The sequence below is a fragment of the Podarcis gaigeae genome (genome assembly GCF_964106915.1).
Source record: "Podarcis gaigeae genome assembly, chromosome: 7".
NCBI classification, from domain to species: Eukaryota; Metazoa; Chordata; class Lepidosauria; order Squamata; family Lacertidae; genus Podarcis; species Podarcis gaigeae.
The window spans coordinates 39,852,707-39,879,147 of NC_139683.1; the positions used below are offsets into that span (position 1 = coordinate 39,852,707).

At 39.0% G+C, this 26,441-nt stretch overlaps 1 protein-coding gene across 23 annotated transcripts in view; it reads left to right on the forward strand.

The window, feature by feature from the left end:
* Nucleotides 1-24,923, forward strand: part of PCMTD1 (protein-L-isoaspartate (D-aspartate) O-methyltransferase domain containing 1) — a 32,075-nt gene extending 7,152 nt beyond the window's left edge. For 7 of the 23 annotated variants that reach the window (XM_083747952.1, XM_083747963.1, XM_083747969.1 and 4 more), the window contains 8 exons: nt 6,470-6,556; nt 8,819-8,915; nt 10,372-10,797; nt 13,128-13,230; nt 15,239-15,410; nt 16,364-16,384; nt 21,342-21,465; nt 22,337-24,923. In XM_083747952.1, the coding sequence (XP_083604078.1) occupies nt 10,491-10,797; nt 13,128-13,230; nt 15,239-15,410; nt 16,364-16,384; nt 21,342-21,465; nt 22,337-22,707 (1,098 nt within the window). In that variant the 5' untranslated portion in view covers nt 6,470-6,556; nt 8,819-8,915; nt 10,372-10,490 and the 3' untranslated portion in view covers nt 22,708-24,923. The remainder of the gene's footprint in view (nt 1-6,469; nt 6,557-8,818; nt 8,916-10,371; nt 10,798-13,127; nt 13,231-15,238; nt 15,411-16,363; nt 16,385-21,341; nt 21,466-22,336) is intronic. The other 16 variants (XM_083747957.1, XM_083747958.1, XM_083747960.1 and 13 more) reach the window with 4 other exon arrangements.
* Nucleotides 24,924-26,441: the final 1,518 nt, after the last annotated feature.

Sequence of the window (26,441 nt, forward strand, 5' to 3'; positions counted from 1 at the left end):
GTGTTCTCAAAGGTTGGATCATTTCTATTTCTTGCTCTGCCTGAAGCAAGTAAAGGAGGAACTTTAGAAGGTGGGTTTGGAGCAGTATGGATCATAACACATGTATACTTGCCCACCTACCCACATAACCTTTCTCCTGCTGCTACACAGTACAGTAGATGCATTTTGTTTCCTGTGGAAATGGAGGGGGGTCTGCTCTATTTGTCAGTAGTCCTTGTGAGATGTGTGTGTGTGAGAGAGAGAGAGAGAGCGAGCGAGCGCGCAGTGTTTGAAACTCCCATTGTTCTAGGTGGATTTTGCGACAGGGAACTTCATTATCGCAAGTAGTTTCTGAGCTCTGACCGCAGTACTGCACCTAAAATTTCAGATTAAAACTGCAGAGTGGAAGGAAAGGAGGACCTTTTTCTGCCTCCCCACTTCCAGCTACTTTCTGAAGACTAGAGGGGAGACCCTCTTAAGAATATTAGGGGGGTGGGCAGAGGAATGACTAGACCATGTGAAAAATGAACGTAATGTTTTAGCAGCAGTTCATTCATTTTCAGCTTTGTATTCTTGTTATAAAAAAGCACACCTAGACATTCCGTCGTTGTGCCCATAACCTAGTTTTAAGTGCCATTTAGCTCCTAGCTTACATATCTGTTTCTAACAGTGTGTGTGAGTGTGTGTGTGAGAGTGGTAGAGAGGCATTCCAGTTGAATACATTGTTAAATGTGGGGTTTATTTTAATTTTTTGACTGAAATACGTTAGTTTAGGCATGTTTTCTCCACATGCTGTCATTTGTGGGCTTTGCAATATGTGCCATTTGATTTCAACAGTATCTAAATCCTGTTTGGTGAACGTTAACAGCACATCATTCCTACTCAGTTAATTTTGGTGTTGGTGGTCATGGTGATGAACTGGTGAGCATCTGACTATGTGTGCAAATGCATCTTTTAATCTGTGTTAATAAACGAGTCCAGGAATAATATTGGTTCTTTAAAAAAAAACAACCCCTCTAATTTACAACACCTAACCAGCAACTAGAAGATGAAAGTTTTTATTAACAGAACTTTTTAAATATAGGGAGAAATTTTTTGAACTGCATTTTTCCCTCTAAACATCTGCAGCTAGATAAGAGAACACATTCACAGATTCAAGAAGTGTATGACACAATGCTATCATAAGTTAACAGTTAAAAGAATATTGGATATACTTAGCCCAAATTGCTTATCTGGTAGGAAGAATTGCAGTACTAAGAATATCAATATTCACTACAGGATATAAACTTTTGGGCTAACTATTCAACAAAAGAGGATGACTTGTATAAAACCATATTGACTTCTTAATGGGAAGATTTAAAAAGTCATTTACCAATGATAACTTCCATGAATGAGTGGTGATTTGAATCTCATGCACAGTACTAATCACAAGTACTATTGTATGAAAGTATGAAAGTGTACCAGTCTAGTAGGCACTATAATAAATGTACAGAATATGTCATTCTGTGGTTTTCCCCATAGTGCAGGAGAGGCAGATAGCACTGCAAGATTGGACTTTATATCATTGGCAGGGCTGTTTGTCTGTAAATTCATGTACATTTCTCAAAGCTAGTGGGTAAACTTGTATATGCTGCAAATGATTTAGTCTGAGGTGGGGGACCTCCCGATTTGGCCCAACAGGCCATCCCCCCCCCCCCACCTTCTCCATGTGTCGTCAGGTGTGGGGCAGGTAGAGACACAACTGGATTAGTTGTATGAGTAGGGTTACATGCAGAAAACTCTAGTATATGGCTAATTGCTGGAGAAAGCAGGCTTGAACTTGCTGTCCAACCCACCTATCCATCAACTGATGCCATTATGACACACTCTTGTCAAAGTTGACCTGCAGTGGTGGGGGGAGGTAAAGATCTATCCATCAGGCCAAAAGGGATCCTCGCCCCACTTCAGTTCATCATTAAGTGGTTTTATTCTGTGTTGGATTATGTTTAATTTAATTTAGCTGCCATTTAAAATACAATATTTTCTCATGAGAGCTTACAAGATTTCAGACAATTTAAAATCATATAAAGTTGGGGAAATTTTGCTTTCTAGATGCTGAATTACAACTCTCATCAGCCCCACCAAGCATGACCAATGATGGGGGTTGTATTTCAGCAATATCTGGAGTGCCCAAAGTTCCCCACATCTGATTTAAAATAATCATAACATCAATAAAAGCATTTCAACCCCTTCTATATCACTTGGATTGAGGGCAAGAATAATGGGTAACAATTTGTCACAATTAGTGGCTAGCTAGTTGCTCTCAAGAGCAGAAGCTCTTTGGTTTGATCCAGGGTTTCAGCACCCCAAAAAAAGAGCCAGGGGACAGCAAGGTTTAACTTGCCTGGGCCAGATCGGTCCCGCGGAGATCCCTCCGTGGGCTGGATCGCACATGCAAGTGCCCGCGATTTCCAGCATTGCGCAGACGTGATTTCCAGTGCCGCGGGAGCAAGTCACTGTGCTGCGCCGGTTTAGCACAGCGCGTAAGCGGGCCACTCTTTTGGGGGTGGCTCATGGGCTGGTCTAAACGACCTCCCATGGGCCTTAGGTTGCTGACCCCTGTTCTAAGCTACGGCGGTATCTGTTTTATGTGTTATTCGTTATAATTTTTATTCCTCACTTATTTAAAGGACCTCAGAATAGAAATCAGTCCTTAACATATCCTCACAATACTGGAGCTATTAATGTGAGGTAGATTAGGCCATGTGGGTTCTGAACTTGGGTCTCTCCCATCCCTGTCCATTGCTATTGTCTACTACACCACATTGGTTCTCATCTCTCACTGCTTCAGGAATGCAGCAGACTGTTGTGGTGCGATGGCACTGGGCTGATGAGCTTATTAACCTGTTCCTCTCAGGCAGTTTTCCTACTGAAATATCCCCCTAAGTTGCTTTTAACCCAGAAGGGGAAATACATGTTTCAAGCAAGCTTAACTACCAGTTTTTACTAAAGAATGGCAACAATAGGTAAAAGGAAACATAGTTCATATGAGGATACTTCTTTTTAAAAACAACAACAAAGGAAGTTGTGTTTCTAATAATTGTATTTGATTCTGAGTGTTTTTACAAAAAGCAACTTTGGTCTAAGTGTGGATATTATCATAATTCTTTCTCCGACCTCACCCTACCCATTCAACATCTATTGATAAGGAAAACAAAAAGGTGAAAGCACGTTGAAGAGTCAGCTCTCCTTTGGGACTGCTTGGCAATATTTACTATCCAAGAGATTATTGTGGGGACATTTTTAACAAAATTAGAAACTTAATGTAATCAGACTTTTAATGTAATTCAATCTGTATGTTTCTAACTTGTATCAAATAGTAGTTGTTTCTAGACTCTAGTGTTGTTTTTCATTTGGCTGTGCATACTGTGTATCAGGTTATAACTGTTAGTGTTGATAGCTTTCTTTCTATAGACACTTACTTTAGTATTGTTAGCATTCAACATGATCACATTATTGATGATACTTTCCAAAAGCTGGTAAATCAAAATACCTACTTTTATGTTATATTATGTTTTATGTTATATTAAAACTGTTTTTTAGTACGACAGTAGGCCGAACAAAAACAAGCCATGTACTAGCAACAAATGCCTAAACACTATTTTGTCAGAGGCCTAGTGCTTCCTAAGGGATGCGAGTGATGCTGTGGTCTAAACCACAGAGCCTAGGGTTTGCCAATCGGAAGGTCGGCAGTTTGAATCCTCGCGACGGGGTGAGCTCCTGTTGTTCGGTCCCAGCTCCTGCCCACCAAAGCACGTCAAAAGCACGTCAAGTGCAAGTAGATAAATAGGTATTGCTCCAGTGGGAAGGTAAACAGCATTTCCGTGTGCTGCTCTGGTTTTCCAGAAGCGGCTTAGTCATGCTGGCCACATGACCCGGAAACTGTCTGCGGACAAACGCCGACTCCCTCAGCCTATAGAGCAAGATGAATGCACAACCCCAGAGTCTTCCATGACTGGACCTAACAATCAGGGGTACCTTTACTTAGTGCTTCCTAAATAGTACAGAAATGCACTTTTTATAAATAGGGTTTTACAAATCATTATTTTATTGTGTCTTATGAAATTTTGCTCTTCGGGTCAGTTTTCCTTAAAATTCCAGAATTAAATATGTGCTTGCAAAACATAATTGGTATACAAATGATAAACAAGTAGGCAGATATATTCTGCAGTGCATGCTACAGTATGCAGTAAATGTTTAGTAGCTGGTACATGGTCATGGCTGTATACTGAACACTTAAGAAGTCAAAATAACTCAGATTCTATGCACATGAAAGGTTTTTCTACCTGATTTCTCCCCTCCAGCATACCTTTACTGAGAGGTAGGGTGTTACCCAACATTGAGAGAAGCTATAGGGAGGCACACAGGATTAGAATGTAGAAGAGGAAGTATCAGGATATTCCCTTGCACAAGCATCCTTTGCCCTGGTATTGGATACTGCCTATTAAGTTAAAGTCAGTTGCACAAAGCTGTGATGCAGTACACATGGCATGATACATAAGATGGAATAGATGATATGTTGTATTAATTAGTGTGCAAATTAGTACTATTTAGATTCCAAATAGTGCAGATGAACATTTACTCAAAGTAATGCATTTCTGTCCAGTAATAATAACTACTAGCCCTTGTAAAGAATTTTGACCACTTATAGTATTCAGGTAGGTGTTCTCACTTAGTGGTCTTAGCATTGTGCAAATCAAACACAAATCCTTCATTAATAAATCCTCTTGATAAGCAGATATAAACTATGTACTTTGAATTGCATGTGGGCTTAATGCTCAGGAATTTTAGGTTATAGTCCTGGACTGTCGACTGTCCTGGGTAGCATAAAGTGTGTCTTTGGTTGCAAACATACATTTTAGTTGTTGCGGCATCTAAGTAGTGTGCATGGTTGTTCAGGAATCCAGGAATTAGAAACTTAGAGTTGATCTTCTTAAAGGTTTAAATAAATCATGTCTGATTTCTGTGACTGTATGCAGGCAGATATGTATATTTTAGCTTTATTTGCAGCAGCAGCACCCCAAATAACTCTAGTCCATAAAAGTTTCATCATTGAAATCTCTCCACACTTGGGTGGCATACAGGTGCCTGTATCTTCTGACTGGACAAATTCGGGCTGTTGGTATGCCACCCAGCTTGCTGCTCAGTCGCATAGCTGAATAATCTGGCAAAAGTGCTCTGAAGTGTGGTGCAGAAGAACCCCAGGACGCTGGTACTGGAAGTCAACATGCTAAAGTTACCTTAACTGAGCCAACTGAGGTCTTCATGGCCTCTGTGGCAAACATGGGGTTGTCCCAAGTTGTCATTGACACAGCACATACGAAAGTTTTTGGTGTGTGGGTGTGAGAAAGACAGAGACAGAGAATTGTGGTTAGACAATTATCTGGGGTAGTTTGTTCATGCATAGATGTAGGACCCATTAGGATGATTCATCCTTAGGGATTTGCAGAATCCAAAGAATTCCTGAATGCTTTGCGGGATTTTCCAGAAGCCAGAACTGGAAATTCTATTGACTCTTTGGGCTGTCTATGAAATGACAAGATGTGCCGGGAAGTTGATAAAATGACAAGATGTGCCGGGAAGTTGATATGATTGCCGCTGAATGCCCACTCTGACACTTTGGAACCATCCCTTTTTTCCCCCAGGATGCTTCAAGATATGAAAAAGGATTTGTGAGGCTAGAATGCAAGTGGCATAAGATTCAGTGTGAGGTTGACTGAACATGTGCCTACTGTCGTGCCTATTGCAGGAGGTGAAGGAGGCTTACTTTGGTGCCTCCCTTGCATTCTCAAGCGCCTGGCCATCAGTGCTTTTCTGTGTGGTGAAGGGACCTTTCACACATGTCCCAGGAATAGTGTTGGAACCAACAGAGGCCTGCTGTGACATGTTTGCCATGTTACCATAATTACAGAGCTAGATGAGGTGTCCCAACACATCTTGCCCAATTTTATGGGATCTATTTTTCATTGACATGATCTGATAGTGTAGATAAAGCACTTTCAGTGGTTTGGCCCACAGCTTGTTATTCACAGTGGTTATTCCATGAACTGCCCTGAGACCCCTGGTTATATAAATTTAATATGTAATAATAGTTCCCTCCACCCCTGCTGTGCCCCTGTATTGTGGTAGCCCCTTTCTCTGTAATATGTGGCTAAGCAACCATCGGCTGTTTCAGACATCTTGTAAAGATTGTGGTGCCCAGGTGGTCCCTGACTCATAAGATTGGACCCTGTTTTATGTGTTTGAATCCCCTGAATTTGTTTTACTTGCTTTTATATCCCTGCATATACTTTAATAATTCTGCTTTATTGGTTTTAGATTGAATTTTGTTTTAATGATATTGTTTGTTTAATTGTGTTGCTTGTTTTTTATATTGTATATGACTTAGGAATTTTAAAAATATTAAACAGTTTATAAATGCTTTAAAATAATTCACTTTATTATTTTACAGTAATTCTGTGATGATGATACTTGCAGAAAAATACAGCCAAGGAAAGATAGGCCAGAAGGCTTCTTCCTAGAATTACCATTTTTCTAGGTAAGTGATTCCCTTTTTATTTCAGTAAGTAGATTGTTTTAGTACAAAATAGGGCTTTGGTTAATGAATATTAATTAGAGAATAGTTAAAAGGATACAAAATTGTTAGGATTTGATTGTACAGTATTTGAGGTTGCAACCTCTTAAGCCCTGTTCCAGTACTGGTAATGCCAACTTCTCCAGCCTAGGGTTTTAGTTACTAACAAACGTATTTAGGAGCCGTCCCTACACTTAGCATTCCTATCGGAGAAATTGTGTGGGTGGATTAAAAATGCATGCTATGGGGTTGATAGGTGCCCTTCCCAATGCAAATGGAGGAATCTCATAGGGGAAAATATAAATCTCATAGGGGAAAAATATCAGTTGTGCTGAGAGTCAAACAAAGGCAGCATTTTTTCATCTCTGCCAAGCTAAGCAGTTGGCTCCTTACCTCTCTCGCCCTGACCTAGCCACTGTGATCCACGCGACGGTCACCTCCAGACTGGATTATTGTAACTTGCTCTATGTGGGGCTGCCCTTGGGACTGACCCAGAAACTCCAGCAGGTGCAGAATGTTGCAGCGAGAATCCTTACGGGGTCCTCGCTGCGAGATCACATTCACCCAGTGCTATACCAGCTGCACTGGCTCCCGGTGGAGTACAGGATCAGGTTTAAGGTGCTGGTTTTAACCTTTAAAGCCCTATACGGCCTAGGACTCTCGTACCTATGGGACCGCCTCTCCTGGTATGTCCCACAGAGGAACTTACGATCTTCAAGCAAAAACATCTTGGAGGTCCCAGGCCACAGACAGGTTAGGCTGCCCTCAACCAGAGCCAGGGCTTTTTCGGCTGTGGCTCCGATCTGGTGGAACGCTCTGCCACAAGACATTAGGGCCCTGCGGGACTTGACATCTTTCTGCAGGGCCTGCAAGACAGAGCTGTTCCGCCAAGCCTTTGGCCAGGGCACAGCCTGACTCCCTCCTTTGGCAATCTTCACAGAACTCTACCCAATGGTTGCCATCAATTTGATTTGAAGTAATTTTTTAATGAAATGATTTTAAAATATTGTCTTATTTTATTGTTGTTAGCCGCCCTGAGCCCGGCTTCGGCTGGGGAGGGCGGGATATAAATAAAAAATTATTTATTTATATTTATAACTTTGAGAGATTGATTCATATTGTATGGGTAGGCAATCTTTGTACCCCCTACAATACTGATTTTATAATTAAAGTTATAGGCAGATGCATTTTCCTGCATATGCTACTACCCTTTTTTAGGATAATAAATTAGACATCAGTGTTCTGTATTTTACCTCAAGTGCCTGTATTATGAAAGGTAGTTGAGATGGGTAGGAGCATTTTGGGAATCTCAGAACCAACCTCTAACCTTTAAATTACACATTTCATATCATACTTTAGATTGGGCATTGAATAGACATGCAGATGAAGGAAGATCTGTATCAGACAGATGATCCTTTAAGCTTCTAATAGATTCTAATGCATTCATGTCCATCCCCACTTCATCATTTTTGATCCCCTCAGTTCTGCAGTCCTGAGGCAACTGGCAATTGGAACAATGGATTCCTTCTGCCAGGGATGGAGTAGCATGCACTTCGGCTGCTGTATGAGATCAAACCGGTCATCTCTTTGCCACAATCTTTCTGTAAAGCAGGGGCTGCAGTCTGCCAGTGTCAAAAGCCAGAGTGCACTTTCTTTTACTTTAGTGATCCCAGGACAACTGCAATTGAGCAGTAAGGCTGAGAAAAAAATGTCATAGAAATGTGTTAAAAGCCAGCAGGATGTAGTAGTTAGCATTAATGTAAGATCAAAGTGACCCTGGTTCAGATCCCCACTCACCCCAATCTACTTCATAGGATAGGCAAAGAACCATATACTACCCTAAGCTCTTTGGAGGAATGGCAGATACAGTTATAATTATAAGGAGAAACAGGTAAGGGAGGATGCAGAGTGGTCAAGAGAAAGCGCTCTTATAAAAATAAACTTTTCTATCCAATAATCAATCATGTTCCAGCCTTGTCACATAGAAATATAATTCCTGACCAGTACTTATGAATGCAAAACAAACTCAATGTGGTGTATAAATAAAATATAAGCCTGTAACATTTTGAAACTTTATACAAATAATTGCATCTCCTAGCCAAGCGGCCAATAACATGTTCATATACAGTAATATTGACGGGTTTATGTATGTATATAAGTGCAAATTGCATAAGACAGATGTCAATGTCTAATTGAGGCATGTTTTGACTATGGAGTCCTCTTCAGTGGCAGATATTGAAGGGCGTAAGGGAACAAATTATCACTGTCGGAAGAAAACTTGGGGGGGGGGGCTCTGTATTGCTGCATTTTGGAAGACTGTAAGGTATGTATTTTTCAATCAATAAAGGAATTTTGTTACGCCATGTTATAAATATGACCATGCACTATTGTCTCCTGCCCAAAATAATGTACTTAATTGTTTGTCTATTTATTGATTTATATATGCGTACTAGTTGGTTAGTATTATTGTATATAATAACATTATTTGTCTGAATTTATTTGTTATAAAGTTTCATTTTAAGTTGCTTTATATAAGTTACAGGCTTTCAATTTGTTTATAAGCCACCTTGATTTTATTCTGTATTTATCCTGATGTTATATTTGCTTGCTTCCATCTTTCTTCTTCTTTCCCACAGGGCAGGTCATGTCAATGTCCTTTGTGGTAGGGGCAGTCCTGGAGCTGGCCCTTATGTTGTCATTGCCTCTCTTGAACTATTCTACCCACACACACTTCAGTGCATCCCCCATAATCCATACTTCAATGCATTGGCTGAGCAGCTGACAGTTGTTTAAAACCTAATGTATTGTGTGAGCCAAAAAGAATATAGCTCAACTTCTTTTTGAAAATAAATCACTTTCCTTTCAGGACGAACAAGATTACTTTATCTCATTGCAAGTTTTACATGTCATACCATGCATAAGTAGCTGCTGCTGCTTCATGGAAATTGGAAAGATAAATAGTATACAATATGCAGAGTTTTCAGGGGGGAAACTGTAGACGAAAACTGGATAATTAGCTCCTTGATGCTAACTGGGTTTTAAAGAGTGAATCAAACAAGTGTCTTGTTTTGGTTTCTCTGTACCTTGTTAGCTGGTGCAATTCTCCCTGCACCGACCTTGAAACAAAACTAGAGATTGGTTACATTATTTGGCTTTGTCCTTTTTCTAAGAACAATACAAGATACTTTTCTCAGAGCAGTTGAAGACTCAACCCAACCTTTTACTGCATGAAGTCTCTGCCCTCCCCCAGACATTTAGCTTTGATAATAGAATTAAAATCACCATACAATCCAGGGTTTATCCTGTGTTTTCCTTTTAATGGGTGTAGTGAGTTAGACAGGAGGCTGAGTGCCAACTTGTGCATCCTTATATTCAGTTAGAATAACACAATACTGTTATACTCATGTTTTGTATTGATTGTTGGTACTGTGGCACTGAAACAACTTTCTTTTTTCCTTTTCTGTTTCTCAGCGTGTTTTCCTGTGTATTTCATATGGATGTGCTCCTTTCTTTTAATAGCGCTATGTCTACCTGAGAATCAAATGTACATTTGTTTTGACCTTGCTCCATTTGGTATGGATTACTTTGACCTATTAGGGCTCATGGTTACAAACAATAAGAACTTTAGTTGTACACCAAACACTTGGGTTGATTCATACTTGCATTGTTCAAAATATTAGGCACAGATTAATATTATTAGCTTCCATACCCTGTGTTCAATTAGATTTTTTTTTAATAACTTGTGAAAATAAAAGCATGTCCTCTTAAAAATCTTTTAGGATCCTCTTGCAAAGCAGTATTGAACCTGACAGGATTGGATTCCCTTCTACATGGAAACGTCGAACAAGGGCCTGCCAATGTGTTGCCGGAGTTAATTGAATTGTTATAGAAAATCATCATGGGAGGAGCTGTGAGTGCAGGAGAAGACAATGATGATTTAATTGATAACTTGAAAGAAGCACAATATATTCGTACTGACAGAGTGGAGCAAGCCTTCAGAGCTATTGATCGCGGTGACTACTACCTAGAAGGCTATAGGGACAATGCATATAAAGATTTGGCTTGGAAGCATGGAAATATACATTTATCGGCCCCTTGCATTTATTCTGAAGTCATGGAAGCTTTGAAACTTCAGCCAGGATTGTCTTTTCTTAATCTGGGTAGTGGAACCGGCTATTTAAGCACAATGGTGGGATTAATATTAGGTAATATTTTTTAAAAAAAAATGTTAATAATATATGTTTTATGGCAGATGAAATTTATTAAGAATCTCAGTTTTACAGCTGTGTGCATGCATAACTGTCATTTAGCTTCATAGCACTTTATAAGGAGGTTTTCCAGATGAATTGTACTTAATGTACAATTGACTTCAATGCCTTAAAATATTATTCAAGAATTTCAAATGCAACCTCCACCTTTTGCTCTTGATTCTTCACTTCATAACTTGTGTTTTATTTATGATTTCGCTATTTTAGAAATGAGAGTTGAGTATTTCACTTGCATTCTTACTTAGGGCCAAACAATATGAGATATGGGAGATCTGAGATTGGATTTCCAGTGCTGCTAGTTCAAAGAAACTGGGTAAAGCAGTAGGATTTGGACATTAATGCTAGGGAGAAGGGGTCATATAACCCATTCTTTCTGTGCTGGTAGTACCTCTTGCGTTATACATTATGGCAAATCATATCTCAGGGATATAGATCAGAAAAGGAATGCTATATTCCGAGCATCTCTGTTCTGATCCAAATTTGAGAGATTCTGCAGATGGTTTAGCCAAAAGTGGAAATAGAGCCATGGATCTCTTGCATTCCATGCAGTTTTGTTCTGAATAGTGTGGTTTTTTTTTTTTTAAATTATTAAAACTATTAATGAAATTAACAAATAATTAAGTCAATCTTTAATGACATGGGGAAATCCCTGCAAATTATTATTCATTCTAGAGAAAGCAGGAGTAAGAATGTCAGTTCACTGCTCCCTCTTGTGGGGAATAAAATACCTCTTCTCTTAATGCAGCATTGACCAAATTTATGGGGATGAAATTTATACTTTTTTCTTGATAGATTGTTTGAATTGTTCATGGCATGAGATTCTGTAACTTTATCCAAGTAATTAAATGTTTTGATACCTTTCCCAAGCATCTCCTGAACTTAAAATCCATAAATCATTTCATTGCTACTAATGGAGCATTGTTTCAAAGGTGCTTGTGTTGAAGTACATAGACACATGGGTGCATATTCTTATGAGCAGTTCTAGATGGCAACTCCTCCAGCAACATGGGAAGTTCAACAAGAAGGTATCAAACTACTGGCATGTGTGAAAGTTGGAGCTATAGTGGATGGTTTAGCTACTGTTCTGCCTCTGCTGTTTTTCTAGTTTATTTGCATTAGCAGTGATCAGTGCAGGTATCAACTCAATTCCCATGTAGCTTGCATGTGTTAACTGCACTGCTGTAGAGTACATTATATTTGCAGATGCCTTCTGCGAAAGATGGCATAAGAGGAAACAGGCATACTTCAAATTTCTCTTCTAAAGCAAGTGTCATAATTAAACAGCTCTTCTGATAGAAATATTTTGAGCAAGTTATGTGTTGACAACCTTTCTAAACTATTCACTAAACATGATCTTCCAGATCCTTGACCAACACTTGAATCAAACACTTGGATAAAGTTACAGGAACTGACACAATCTCAGTACTTTGAAAGATACTGTTGTGTGACTGTAGACATTATTTCTGGTTATGTCTGTCTCCAGCTTGGTTTTTACTTGCATTTCTTCACTCTGTCACAGGCATGTGAATAGTAGCAATTGGGAAGGAAAATGTAGTGTGGGAACCATCCCATAATTAAGCTATCTCAAAAGGAAGAATAAAGCTGGTCCTCTCTAGTTAAACATTTCAAAGTAGTTTGTATAAATGATCACATCATTTTTTTCATCCTAGATGAAATAATTAAAATCTGTCCATTATGAACACATACTGCAGCTTTGGGGTTGAAAGCCTTTTTAAAATACACCCCCCCACACACACACTTCATTTTATAGCCTAGCAGGAACCATCAGCTCTAAGTTGGATGCACCATTTTTACCAACCTGGTCACACATTCTGAAGCTCAGAGGGGCATGACCAGGAATCAGTGTAGTTTCATCAGGATCCAAGCATGAGAGCAGAAATGCATAAGGAACAAGCCAATGAGCCCAGCAGGTGCCAGCCATGTGACTGGAGAGGGGACTACTAGAGCTACAGCTGTGCTGAAATTTCCTTGTTAAACTCTTTCAGCTTGAAACTAGGGTTTTGGATAGGAAAAAGAGTTTCATTAAACAGTCCCTTCCTTTTCTCTCTCTCTCTCTCTCTCTCTCTCTCCATCTCTCCCTCCCCTCCCCCTCCCCTCTCCCTCTCTTTTTCTCCTCACATTTCTTCACTTCCCAAATACTCTACTGGCTTAAAGTTGCTTAGTGTTCATATCAAATGTCCACCTTCATATACAAGGCACTCTTTGATTTAGCGAGGCTTAAATTGCTGCTGATTCTTAATTTACAGGCCCTTTTGGAATAAATCATGGAATAGAACTTCATCCAGATGTGGTGGAATATGCCAAGGAAAAACTGGAGAGCTTCATAAAATATAGTGATAGTTTTGATAAGTAAGTATGTTGTCTGCTTGGCTCATTTTTGTGGCCTTAAACAGTTATTGTATGGTGGAAGTAAAACACACACATTTTTTCTGGGATTTTTAAAGGAAACCTATACTATTAATTATTGCAGCCACATAGTATTTCACAGAAGTTTGCAATACAATGTTAAATTGTGCAGTTTTCAAACTACGGAGATGGGTATCTGGATTTTCCATTATGAGTGGGGGCTTTATCACAGGGATGGAAAACTGAGGGTCAAATGGATCTTTCCAGGCCCCTCTATCTAGCCCTCAGGCTGCACTCTCAAGAACTGCTTTTGCCTGGTTGGACTGTATTCTTGAATTGTAATAATGCCTCTTGCTTTCCTGGATAGAGAGGCAGAGGGGTTTGTGTATGCATAATCCTCTGAACCTTGTGTGGTTGGAATGTAGCCTGATATACAAAGGTAAGATTCATAGTTTTATTCCGCCTACTTTTTGCCTTTAGCTCCCAGAAAGGTTACGCACAAGAGAATGCAACCGTTGGGCTGAAAAAGCTTAATCATGCCTGCTTCACTGCAATTGCATTATGAGTAATTGTGAACGCTCTTTCAATGTGTTCTTTTACTGACATAGATATGTCTTTGCTATATCTACTGCTGATTAAGAGGATCCATCAATCCTTTGCCATATCTTTCCCCACTCCAGTCCAGTGCTCAGATTTCTGAGTATGCTTTTTCACATATCAGGAATAAACTAGATTGTTATACTAGAAGAGTACTGTGTCTCTAAATATAACTGAGCTTCAGATTGGACTATATAACATATTTGACAATTTGAAAAGATTTTAAATATAGTACCTATGTGTCAGGGACGCGGGTGGCGTTGTGGTGTAAACCACTGAGCCTTGGGCTTGCCAATCGGAAGTTTTGCGGTTCGAATCCCTGCGATGGGGTGAGCTCCCGTTGTTCGGTCCCAGCTCATGCCACCTAGCAGTTCAAAAGCACACCAAAGTGCAAGTAGATAAATAGGTACCGCTCTGGCGGAAAGGTAAATGGCGTTTCCGTGCACTGCTCTGGTTTCTCCAGAAGCGGCATAGTCATGCTGGCCACATGACCCGGAAAAACTGTCTGTGGACAAACGTTGGCTCCCTCGGCCAGTAAAGCAAGATGAGCGCCTGAACTCCAGAGTCGTTCGCGACTGGACTTAACTGTCAGGGGTCCTTTACCTTTTTTTTACCTACTGTATGTGTCTGTGGTTTTAAATATTTTTGGCTATTTGTTACTGGTTAGAATGAAAGGGCTTACACCATGTATTCCAGATTTTGTGTATTATGGAACACTAGCTGTTTCAAAATTGTATCTTGGCACATAAATCAGGTATGGTGGTAATTGTTATCTGGTTGGGCAGTGTGTTAGCATCTACCTACAGCTGGCCAGCAGATTAAAAACTAAGAGGAGTTGACATAGGCCCAGCTTTCTTTTTTAAAATGAATATTTTTGCCATATATTGACAGATCATTAAAGAAGGGGGCAAGGCAGGATTTCTTTATGTCCAATTATTTGAAAAGTTGTTCTGAAGAGTGGAACTGCAGAGTTCTCGCAGACTCAGTGCATATAATTAGGGAATGTTTTCAATATGAACTACATGTTATGAATTCATATAAAGGGATCTTGTCAACTAAAGGCAATGTGTATATATTTGAATTTGAATTTATATGTAAGTAAAACACATTCAGAGATTTAAGTCCAGTGAAATGAATGAAACTTAAAATGTGCAGCTATAACTGAAATTTGGCTGTAATAAATGTAGATGTATTGTGTTCATGGTAAATCTAAGTACTGTATACCATCAAGATAATGCAACTGCAGTAAGTGCTATTCATTACAATAAACTGTCCATACTCCTGCTGAATTCCCATTAGTTCTCAAATTTCTCTGATTTGCCAAAGGACAACTAAAAAGTGTAATTTTAAGTGCAATTTAGTGTTTTTCTATAATGGTATCTATAAAAACATGAAATGCTTGTTTTATCCACAGATTTGAATTTTGTGAACCTGCCTTTGTAGTTGGCAACTGCTTGCAAATCTCATCAGATAGTCATCAATATGACCGGATTTACTGCGGAGCTGGTGTACAAAAAGACCATGAGAACTACATGAAAATATTATTGAAAATTGGAGGCATTCTAGTTATGCCTATTGAAGATCAGGTGATTAAGTATGTTTGTCATGTGTGTTTAGTTGTAACAGATAAAAAGTAGTTCTCTTGTGTGTGGACTCGTAATGACTTTCTTAATGTCAATTGCCTCAGTACAGTGAATACAAAGGTATTTTGTAAACCTTAAAGCAGAGAATAGCAACATCTAAACAATAGACCACATAATCTCACTCTTCTCTTTCCTTTGACTTCCAGTGATCCCAGTTGTGCACATTATAGCTTATTAGGACCATCCCTGGCCTTTAGTCAACTTTTTTCTGACAGAGCCCTCCTCTGGTTTTGTTGTGCCACAAAAACTGAGTGGCCAATTCATGTGTTCATAACAACAAAAAGCTTATATGTACAGGAATCCTCTGTCCTACCTTCAGACAAGCTATCTATCCCTGCTCTTAAATTAATACTGTTATCAAGGCATCATCATGCTGCAGTTCAGCCTGTTTAAGAATGCACTTTGATTAGTGACTGCTACCCTTTCAGTGCTACTACTGCTATTTGTAGTTTTATGTTCAGCATTGTTCAGTTAATCTCTTAACTGAGCTCTAGATAGCTATGGTAATGTTATCAAAATAGCATACCTTTGACTTCCCTGTGACTGGATCCCACACTGCTTTGCTAATGTTTGAATAAAGCAATTGCTCAGGACATGCAGATCATCTGATAAGTCTTGCATGATTTCATTATTCATTTGTTAGCAGGAGTACCAAGGGATCTAGCCAACAGGTAAGTGCACCCACCGTAATTCAGAAATTGGTCCTTTAAAAATCCAGACAAATTAGAAACTATGGACTCAGAGTGAATATATGTTTTAAAGCACAGTGTAATGCTCAGTGACCAGCAAACTGGGACATTTCTTTCTCTTTCCTTTTCAGTCAAGGACAGAATGTTTTGAAAAGCATGAAACGTTTAGTGATACAATAATACTTAGTACTTATTTTTCATTCATAGATATCAAAGGGCTTTTCTACGGTGAGTATAATTATCTCCATTTTACAGATGGGGATGTGTAGGTACACTGATACATGACTTGCTCAAGCTGACAGTATCCCTAAGAAGCTTGCCTTGCTCAATAAGTTACCAAATACCTTTAGAATAAGAATGCTCATCAGTTAAATATTATATAACAACTTTATAATTTCTCCTCAATACACAAAACAGCTCATTCTACTACTATATTTTAAGGAAGCATGGATGCTTTTTGAATTGAGAGGTTTACATCATACCACTCTTGTTCAGTAATCACTGATAGCTATCCATTAAGGGAAAACAACACTGGACTGAAGCAAAGGCTTTCAAAATAAATAGTTGTATTGCTGATCTGCCCAGAGGACTGCAAGCTTAATACGTTTGCAGGGAAAATTGGACAGGTAATGCTGACTTAACAGATCTTTGATATATAAAGTATTGAGGAATTTTAAAACCTATCATGAAAACTGCTGTAATTATGTCTTCTAATTCCATCCTTGGAAAACACCAAAGGAGGGCCTCTTAAGCAAATCTGTGCGCTCTCAGTGTGAACACTTATCCCTTTTCTCCCATCAGATATACACAACTAGTTTTAATTATGCATCTTTAATTTCTGGATATTGTGCATATTAATATATGTATTTAAATACTCATTGTCCTGGGCAATTCATGGATTTGCATGCATCAGATTTCAGTCAATGATATAATTGTACTAAAACATTCCAAAAGTAGCTGAGTTTTCTTTGTTTACAACAACCCTACAAATGAATGTAGACCTGCAACCCTTTTTAAAGTTAGCAAGAATACATAAAGTGTTTCTGAAAGTAAACTGGGAATTATGTGAAATATGTTTGAATGTAACAGAATAAATGTAGGCTCCCTATTCCGCCAATTAAAAATATGTTCTCTTCTTTTTCTCAAGGTGAGAAGTACTAGACAGTGACTTAGTTTGGATAATCATTTCCAGGCTTATTAAGATGAAAAATGAGCAAGCCGTATGCCTCCACATAGTCACTGCAGGCACAAGCAATCAGACCAGGAGGCATCTAACTAATCCAAGTTCTTTGAGTAGTCTCTGTGGAGCCACATATGGGTTCTGTGCCTCTCCACAGAGCTTCTTTTGAGAAGACTCTATAGCTAGGCTCTAGTTTTCGCATGTGCCCCCCTCCCCCATCCATATATTAAGGTGCATGGTTCCCTCTCCTTCACTCTTTCCTGTCACAGGACACACCTCGTATGAAATCTTTTGAAGACTTGATAACATAAGTAGATTCCCCAACTCCCCAATACTATTATTTCACAAATGCAGGTAGAGATGCCGTCAGAATCACCCTTCCCAGAGGTTTCAATGCTTTTCCTCCTCGCTAGTCAGTTTCCAGTTTGGCCTGCACCAAAGCTGTCTTTCCTTTAATCCCTTGCATCTCTTGTCATCCTGCTCAGCCTTGCTATCTTATTGTTGTGTGTAGTGTTTCTCAGTGTTTATGAGTCTCTTCCTTATTTTTTCATCTGTTTAAAGTAAAAAAAAAAAGTTCCTTTTATTCTGAGGTTCATTTTATGTTTTTCTATATGCTACAGTCATTTGTTTTCCATTTTTCTAGTTTTCTTTTTTCCTCTTGTTTTGACTATTCTTTTGGTGTGACCACTTTGTCACTGGGCTTCAGCCCTTCTAAGCCCCCCCCCCCAAAGTGTAAAACCTGTGGTCAATGACACCAAGACATTGCTGCTTCAGCCATTCTGATGACAGCCTTCAGGCATGCCAGTGCCATTAAAAAGAGAGGGGAACTCCTCTTTAAACAACACCCCATTGCAGATTCCCACATACAGAACTGCCTATATCAGCTGCAATCGCAGCACAAGGGTAGCCAACGTGGTGCCCTCCAGATGTTGCTTGACTCGAACACTCATCAGCCCCAACTAGCACTGCCCCAGCTCTACAGCTACTATGCTGCCACCACCCCTATATCAGGGACAAGAAATGCCTCAATCAGCTGGTGTGAATCTCAGCTGATTTATCTGCTGATGATTTACAGCAGTGTGGAAAACCTCAGTGATGGGATTGTAATTGTCTAACTTACAATGCAGAGTCTCTGCTGCCATTGCTTCATTACAGAGTGTTGAGGTCTTATCCCAGCTGGCTGCACCACAGGCAACTATCTTGTTATTATTTGAGGGTGATAAAGGAATTGGTGCCAGCAGCTTTCTCCCACGCTTTTCTCCACACTTCTCGCTTAGTATGGAAGATTGTTTTTCCTTCAGGATCAAAGCTATGTTGTTGCATTGGTCTCAGCAGACTTTTCCCACAGTAACTCAACTGCTATAAGATACCATATCAAAGCTGAAGAGTCTCAATGCCAGTATCTATCCCTGCTTCATTTTTAAGTGGGGGCTTTACTGTTACTGCCTTTGAATCAGGAGTGAAGAATCCTTGATATCAATATCACTCCCAACTTCTTTTTATTTTGCTTTCCTCTTTTCAATGATAGCTTCACTTAGTATTTACACTGAAGGAATCATTGAGCATTCATTAGGTTTCCTTTCATCTAGCTGCAGCAGCCCTTGAAGTGTTTGGTGGTGGCAGCATCTGTGCATTGCACATAGCATTAACTTTTCACATCACCAACATTTGGGGCAAAGAGGTTTTTCTTTGTTCTTCCACAAATGGCATCTTTCAAGATCAGTACCCCGGTGCTAGAACATATAATCAACTATTAGATAACAGTTGTAGGTGTGGAGATTAACTACTGTTTGGACCAGAAGTCCAGATTCACTTCCTACAGACTTCCTCATGACCAAGAACCACTACTTTATGTAAGGAGGGCTATTAATATGTCTGCTACCCTTTGTACAGGGAAGTTTAGTAATGGTATAGACTTTCAGCACCAACTGTGCACATTGAGCAGCAGTCTGGGATTCAGAGAAATGTTGAAAACAGAACACATTTCCTAGGGAGTTGCACCATTGATCCCTCTAGCCTCCGCTTCTATGTGACAGGGATTTGTTGGTGGCATCTTCTTCACTTCTGTGGTCCCTTTTCAGGCGGCAGTATGCACTCATGATAGCTAACCCTTTCACAACAACTCACCTCCTTCCCATAGCTGGTCTTTCTTGGATTGACCCTCACCACCTTATATTCATCCTGGTTTTCTCAATCCAGAAAAAAAGGAAATGATTTCATACCTTGGTAATTTGCCAGACTGTGTTTCTAACTGGCCAGCATCAGACCAGCTTTAGTTTTTATCTGCTGTAGCCACTGCTCAGCTTGTGCTCACAGTGTGTTTTTCTGTATTTTAAACTTGTTGCCACCTTGCAACAGTCCTGTTCTGAGGTGGGTTTATTAGCACTCCATGAGGGTTGTTGCTGCTCCTCATTTTCCTTAGAAGAGTCTCATTAGTTGCAACCCTTGACTCAACAGTCTCTAGGTAGGTGCCTCCTTCGAACAGGCCTTGCTCAACTTGTTTTTTGTGCCTGCCCCTACCTTCAGGAACAGCTTGTTACTCTACCTATGTGTGTAGCTGTGCAAAGACTACAAAGGAAATGGATAAGTTACTTTCCTGTAACCATAATTCTTGAGAGTGGAAATATGTGTGGACACGCAGCCTGTCCTTTCCATCTTCAGGGGTTAGTGTGTCTTGGAAGTTTTAGACTGTTCAATTTTGGGCCTCTGTGTTGTTCAAAAATTTGAACTGTGCACATAGATGGTGGTAGTGCAGTATCCACCAAAACTCAAGCCTAGCTGTAGAATCTTCCAGAAAGACACTTTGCACAGGTGCAAAACCTGTATGTGTGTGTGCAAAGACGACTACACAATGAGTTAAAGGCACAGGTAAGCAGCCCCACTTTCTCATTTCATCGCACCAAGAAATTAGAGTTGCCAACTTCAGAGTAATATTTTAAATAATGGTTTAAGTTAGTTAATATCCTGGGTGGTTTGAAAGATGGTAACCATACTTTCTCAGTTCAGCTGAAGCAGGAAGTTATGGTTAATTAGAGACTTCTGGTCTGATTGCTATAGGAGCACAGGGCAGTGTTAGAAACTGAGATATGAAAGCTAGGAGATAATGGCACTTTAAGCCTAGGTTATGGGTGCAAAAACAGAATGTCTAGGACTTTTTAAAAAAAATAGCGAGAATACAAAACTGAAAATGAATGAACTGCAGCTAAAATATTATATTTATTTTTCACATGGTCTAGTCCTTCCCCTGCCCACCCTAATATTCTTAAGAAGATCTCTTTTCCAGTCTTCAGAAAATACCTAGAAATGGGGAGGCAGAAAAAGGTTCCCCTTTCCTTCCACTCTGCAGTTTTAATCTGAAATCATAGGTGCAGGTACTGCAGCCAGAGCTCAGAAACTGCTTGCACTAATGAAATTCCCTGTCACAAAATGCGCCTAGAACAATGGGAGTTTTGAACACTGGCACAGGGAATGGCATGCAGGAACATAAGAGTCATATCTCAGTTTATTTAACCAATATATGACTGTCCAAATGTGGTTAGTGATCTCAAATGTAACAATGAACTTTGACTTTATTGTTGCATGAAGAATCCAGTGCAGGCGTTGGACTCGCATACTCTTCCTTCCTCCTCTGAGGTTGCCATGAGGGGTTTGGATATTTCCACTTCCATTTTCAATTAAGCACAGTTTAATATTATGTCTGAACCCCAGACTCTGATTAATTTTAACTGTGGCTTATTGAAACCAGCTAAGGTTGTTTCAGTAATCATATTCAAGACTAACAGTTTGTTCAGGTTCAGCCAAAAAGATAAACTGTGCTTAATAAAATGCAAGGAAAAGCTTCTGATCTCACAGCTGACTGAAGAAGCATGTGATTCTGATGCTTAGCCTTGTGATGGTAAAGCTGTAGTTATGTCAGAGCAAGGCCAGCATATGAGAATTGGACAAGTGTAGATGAAGTCATGTATTTAATTGTTTTGTGTCTGAAACTTAAATGATTCCATGCAGCTAACCCAAATACAAAGAACTGGACAAAATACTTGGGAAAGCAAAAACATCCTTGCTGTTTCATTTGCTCCACTTGTGCAGCCAAGCAAGAGTGACAGCAGCAAAAATGATACTGTGGGACTTCGTAAGTACCATTTAACTCTAGTCTTTCCTTTGGGGCGCAGCTACTGATGATACTTACATAAATATTCTTAAAGTTATATTAGAATGTATTGCATCAGAACTCAGGCTTTTGGTGTTTCTCACTTCAGACAAACCATGAGCTGTAATCAACGATTTTTCTGGGTCTACCACCCATGATTTGTCCGGCGGAGACAAACCATCAGCCCAAGTTCATATGTAACATTGAACCATACCTTAGCCCTGGATAGCATGGCAGCTGCAGAATTGTGGGAAGAGTGTAGTGGCTGCAATCTTCACACCATGAACCTGCATGTTCGTCATTATTTGACCTAGCATTACCTATGAACTGAGCTACATTCTGTTTAACATGATCTGGTTTAAAAATATGTGGCTAGGGGGACCTATTTGAAGGAACTACATAATAACTCTATGGCCCCACTCTTTTGATAGAATTCTCTTGTAATCTATCAAATTTTGGGCAAGATAGTCATGAAAAAGTGACATGATATTATTACCCACCCACCCCCAATAAATGGGCAGGGCAAACCTCATGCCATATCAACAAAGTGTTCTTGATTGTCCAGTTCAAAACTGCAGCATGAGTCAGTGTGACTACTGCTCAAGGAAGAATAAGTCTAAAACTCTGTTGGTTCTGTATGACTAGTTGCCTTTAACTGGATACTGGCCAACATAACTGATCTTTTGGCATTGAAAGCATTCTAGTTGTCATCCATTTCATAGTATATTATTTTTACCTTTACTTCTTTCAAAGGTTATTTCCTTTACCTAGTTAAAAATTCACCATCGATTTGCAGTACTGCTCTTAGATAACTTGACCTAGAGAGCAATCTTAATTTTCTCTTTCTTTTCAGCCCCCTGTGCTGTTAGGAATCTACAGGACTTGGCTCGAATCTACATTAGGCGCACTCTTAGAAACTATATAAATGATGAGTTGCAAGCCAAGGGTATTATTCCGAAACCTCCACCCAAACGCAAACGCAGACGGTGCCGTAGGCGCAGGATTAACACCTATGTGTTTGTAGGCAATCAGCTCATTCCTCAGCCTCTAGATAGTGAAGAAGATGAAAAGATGGAAGAAGACAACAAAGAAGAGGATGATAAAGATCACAGTGAAGCCTTGAAGCCAGAAGAACCCCCAATAAATTTATTGCGGGAAAGAATTATGAGTCTGCCACTTCCTGAATCTCTGAAATCGTACTTGACATACTATAGAGAAAAATAATTTGTTTTAAGTAGATGTGATAATGCCTACTTGATAGATCCATTATTCTTGAAATGTAGCATTTACTAAGAAAAACATGGACAGATTTCAGTAGTCTTTCAGTAAGACTAAAGTGCAGTGATAAAATGAAACATAACTTGTCTTAACTTTGCTACAAGGACTTGCACTTAGCAGTAAACTCCTATTTTCAATTCATTTTTGGTTACCTTTTGAAAAATGCTCTTTTAACTCTGATAGAAATATATTCCAAAGCAGTATACCACACTAATTAAGAGTTTGCATGTGATAAATCTCTTTTCCGCTCTGACAAATTTGTATTTATGAGAGTTGGTGAAATTTTATATGTGTGAATAATTGAATGACTACATTCAGACATCAAATGAGAACTGCCTGCATTAATTCTCTGGAGGAAGTTTTTGAGCATACGGGCAGTTCATCTCATGTTGAATTGGAAAACTTTATTTTTGCCATGGCTGTATCACAATCATCGTTACTGTGTTGATGTGAATGTATTCCAAGGAATACATGAGTGCAATAACTGTGTGCAGACACTGAATGAGCTGGCTTTTAAAAAATATGAACATTCAAGTTCAAAAATGTCAGTAGGCCCTGCTACACTTTATTTTATATATTCTCTTGCCAAAAGATCTCAAGAAAAGTGACTGCTTCTCTTTCAGAGCCTTAAAAAACTTTTGTTGACTATGAAAATTTTTAAAAATGTAATACAACCCTGTTTCTTTAACACCAGCCGATGATAGTCAACAATTTCTCAGACTTTCCAGCATTTATGAATAAGCATTTAGTTTCTTTTTTAAAGTTCATGGTACAGAAAGCATATTTCATATATTAAAGATTGTAATTTAGGTTTCAACTATTTACTACTTTATAGAGTAGAAAATGTAAAAAGATTAGCTTGTATTGCTTATTTGCATAGCTGTACTAGTAGGATTTTCTTTTTTTAAGAAAAAAGGTTAAGCAGGTGCACTTTAAGTGGAATCTGTACTTATTTAAGACAAGGCATTCAGTTCCGACATTTGCTCTTGATACTCTTCCTTCCTTTTGGGAATTATTAGTAGCATTGCAAGCTTGTATGCTTACATTGCTTGACTATATTCCATCTGCCAGCCCCCTGCTTCACTGGTTTATTTAATGGCATTGCTTGAAGGGGTTGGGTTTTGTTTTTTTTTAATTTTTGCATGATGGACTATGTAATTTTCACTAGCTTTATAATTTAGTGTAAAATATCAATGAAATAAAATGGAGCTCAAGATATGCTGTAAAAACTGCTGCTGTTATGGACACCTGATTTGTTTGGGCCCAATCAAAAGCATTCCTTAGGGACTATTTACTATCTAGTTATATCATAAAACAATTAAAATTCTTAAGATAAAATCAGGATTTATGGTGAGCATTTTACATATTCTCAGAGCCTGATAGTTTGTAGATGGAAACCAGTTAAACAACACCTGATCTAGCAGTTATGGTTTGTAGCATCCACTTTACAATATAAATAATAACTTAATTGGTCACTGTCTATGAAATACATATTTTTACTTAACAGGTTGGATTTCATGCTTTAAGTTGCCAACTAATTCCCCCCCCCCCCCCCATATTCACAATACTGAAAATTCAGCTCCATAAAAAAATCCTTCTGGTTTAACTAGCTTGATGAGTTGTTTGCAGAAAATGTACGCTAATGAGTAAATATACTCATTGCTGGAAATAAGTATGCCAGCCTTATTTCACAGCAATAAAACCTATTTCCTATTATAGTAAAACTACTGCAGTAGTTCTGAAGGTTTATCTGTGGGGAGCATTGACTATAGCACATCTTTTTTTATTTTATTAGAAGAAATGAAGTTTTAGGCATTCTGAAATTCAAGTTGTACCTTGTATTGGAATTTCATCCTTTTTGGAATTTCTTCATACATTTTATCAGTTTTCACAGAGTAAAATATTAAATAATTTACAAGGAGAGACCTTTAGTCAGGAGGCTTTTGAAGAATGACTTTGTGTGTTTTTCCATTCTGTTGTACTCTTGTTCAGATAGATAATAGAGTAGTTATGAATATGCATTATGTAATTTTTGGAGTCACAGAAGCAATGTTTCTTTTGTGTTTGTGGGTTTTTTCACATTCTTTGATTTATATTTACTTTTAAAAGTATAAAAATGCAAAATGAATCGAAATTAAACTTTTGTCATAATTACAATAAAATGTCTGGTGATTTTGTGCTGATTAAAACTCAATTATTGTTTCTTTTTGCTTGGCTTTTTTGCTTAGTGATCTGAAGTTTGAGAATTGAACACTTCAAAGATATACTTATAATGCCACAGTTGAAAGCACTGGTGTTCTTGGGAAGCTTGAACATTATTATATCAGTATAATGCTATTTGTGTAAAATGACAAAAGGTGAAATCGCCTGTCATGACATCACGTAAGGACTACTAACTACAGTGGTATCTCGGGTTAAGAACTTAATTCGTTCCGGAGGTCTGTTCTTAATCTGAAACTGTTCTTAACCTGAAGCACCACTTTAGCTAATGTGGCCCCACGCTGCTGCTGCACTGCCGCCGTTTGATTTCTGTTCTCATCCTGAAGCAAAGTTCTTAACCCGAGGTACTATTTTGGGTTAGCGGAGTCTGTAACCTGAAGCATCTGTAACCCGAGGTACCATTGTATAACAAGCCACAGGAGCAATGAACTGGCTTGCTAGAGGATGTGATTGCTGTTACTCTGTAATTGGATTCTGTACCATATCTCTAAGGAATAAATTCTAGAGTAATTGCCACACTGGGACTCCTCCAGCAAGAAGGGTGGATATATATTGAATAAATGCAGGGCTTTTTTCCAGCCAGAAATCATTGGCCCTATTGCCATTATAAAAGAACAAGGGAAGCGTTCATGGTGAGTTTCGGCACCTCTTTTTCCAGAAACAAAACACTGGGTAAATGATAATAGTAAGCATTGAGAACCTGTGATTCCAGGTGTTAGTGAACATCCAATTATCCAGCCAGAATACCCAGTGATCAGGAAGGTACAGTCCACCCAAGAATCTCAGGTTAGCCACCCCTCCTATATACTCTTCTCAGTTGTGTTGCCACTGCAGTGTGTGTAGCATTCATGTCTATTTCCCAATGTATCTACAATATGCGGAGGAAGCTTCACATATCAGGTTCCTATGCAGTCCACCTAGAGCAAAATTGGCATGCACATCTCTTCCCAGACAACCATATTCACTCAATGAACATGAAAGTGTAGGATAGTTGTCACAGGTGAATTAACCTTGTGTACCATCTTTCTGTGTGCAGTACTCATTCATTCATTTATCTTGAATGAATTAATGTGCAGTATATATGGTTGTGGAAGACGGGAGTGCCTGGCGTGCTCTGGTCCATGGGGTCACGAAGGGTCGGACACGACTAAACGACTAAACAACAACAAATATGTGGTTGTAGATAAAAATATATATAACAAAATAGTTTAAATACAATAAAGGTAAGAAAGAACAGTAGAGAATAGTAGGTCAAACCAACCAGCGGTCTCAATCTACATGGAAGGATGAGTATCAAAAGTTGGCCAGAGCCGTCTGATGGCGTTGCTTCCCTAGATTCTACCCAAATTCTATAAATGATCAATCTGTTTTCTGCTCTGGTAATGAGACCTTTGGCTGTATGCAATATTCTCTCTAGTACAAGAGCTTTTGCACTAATGGACGAATGAGTTTTAACGTTT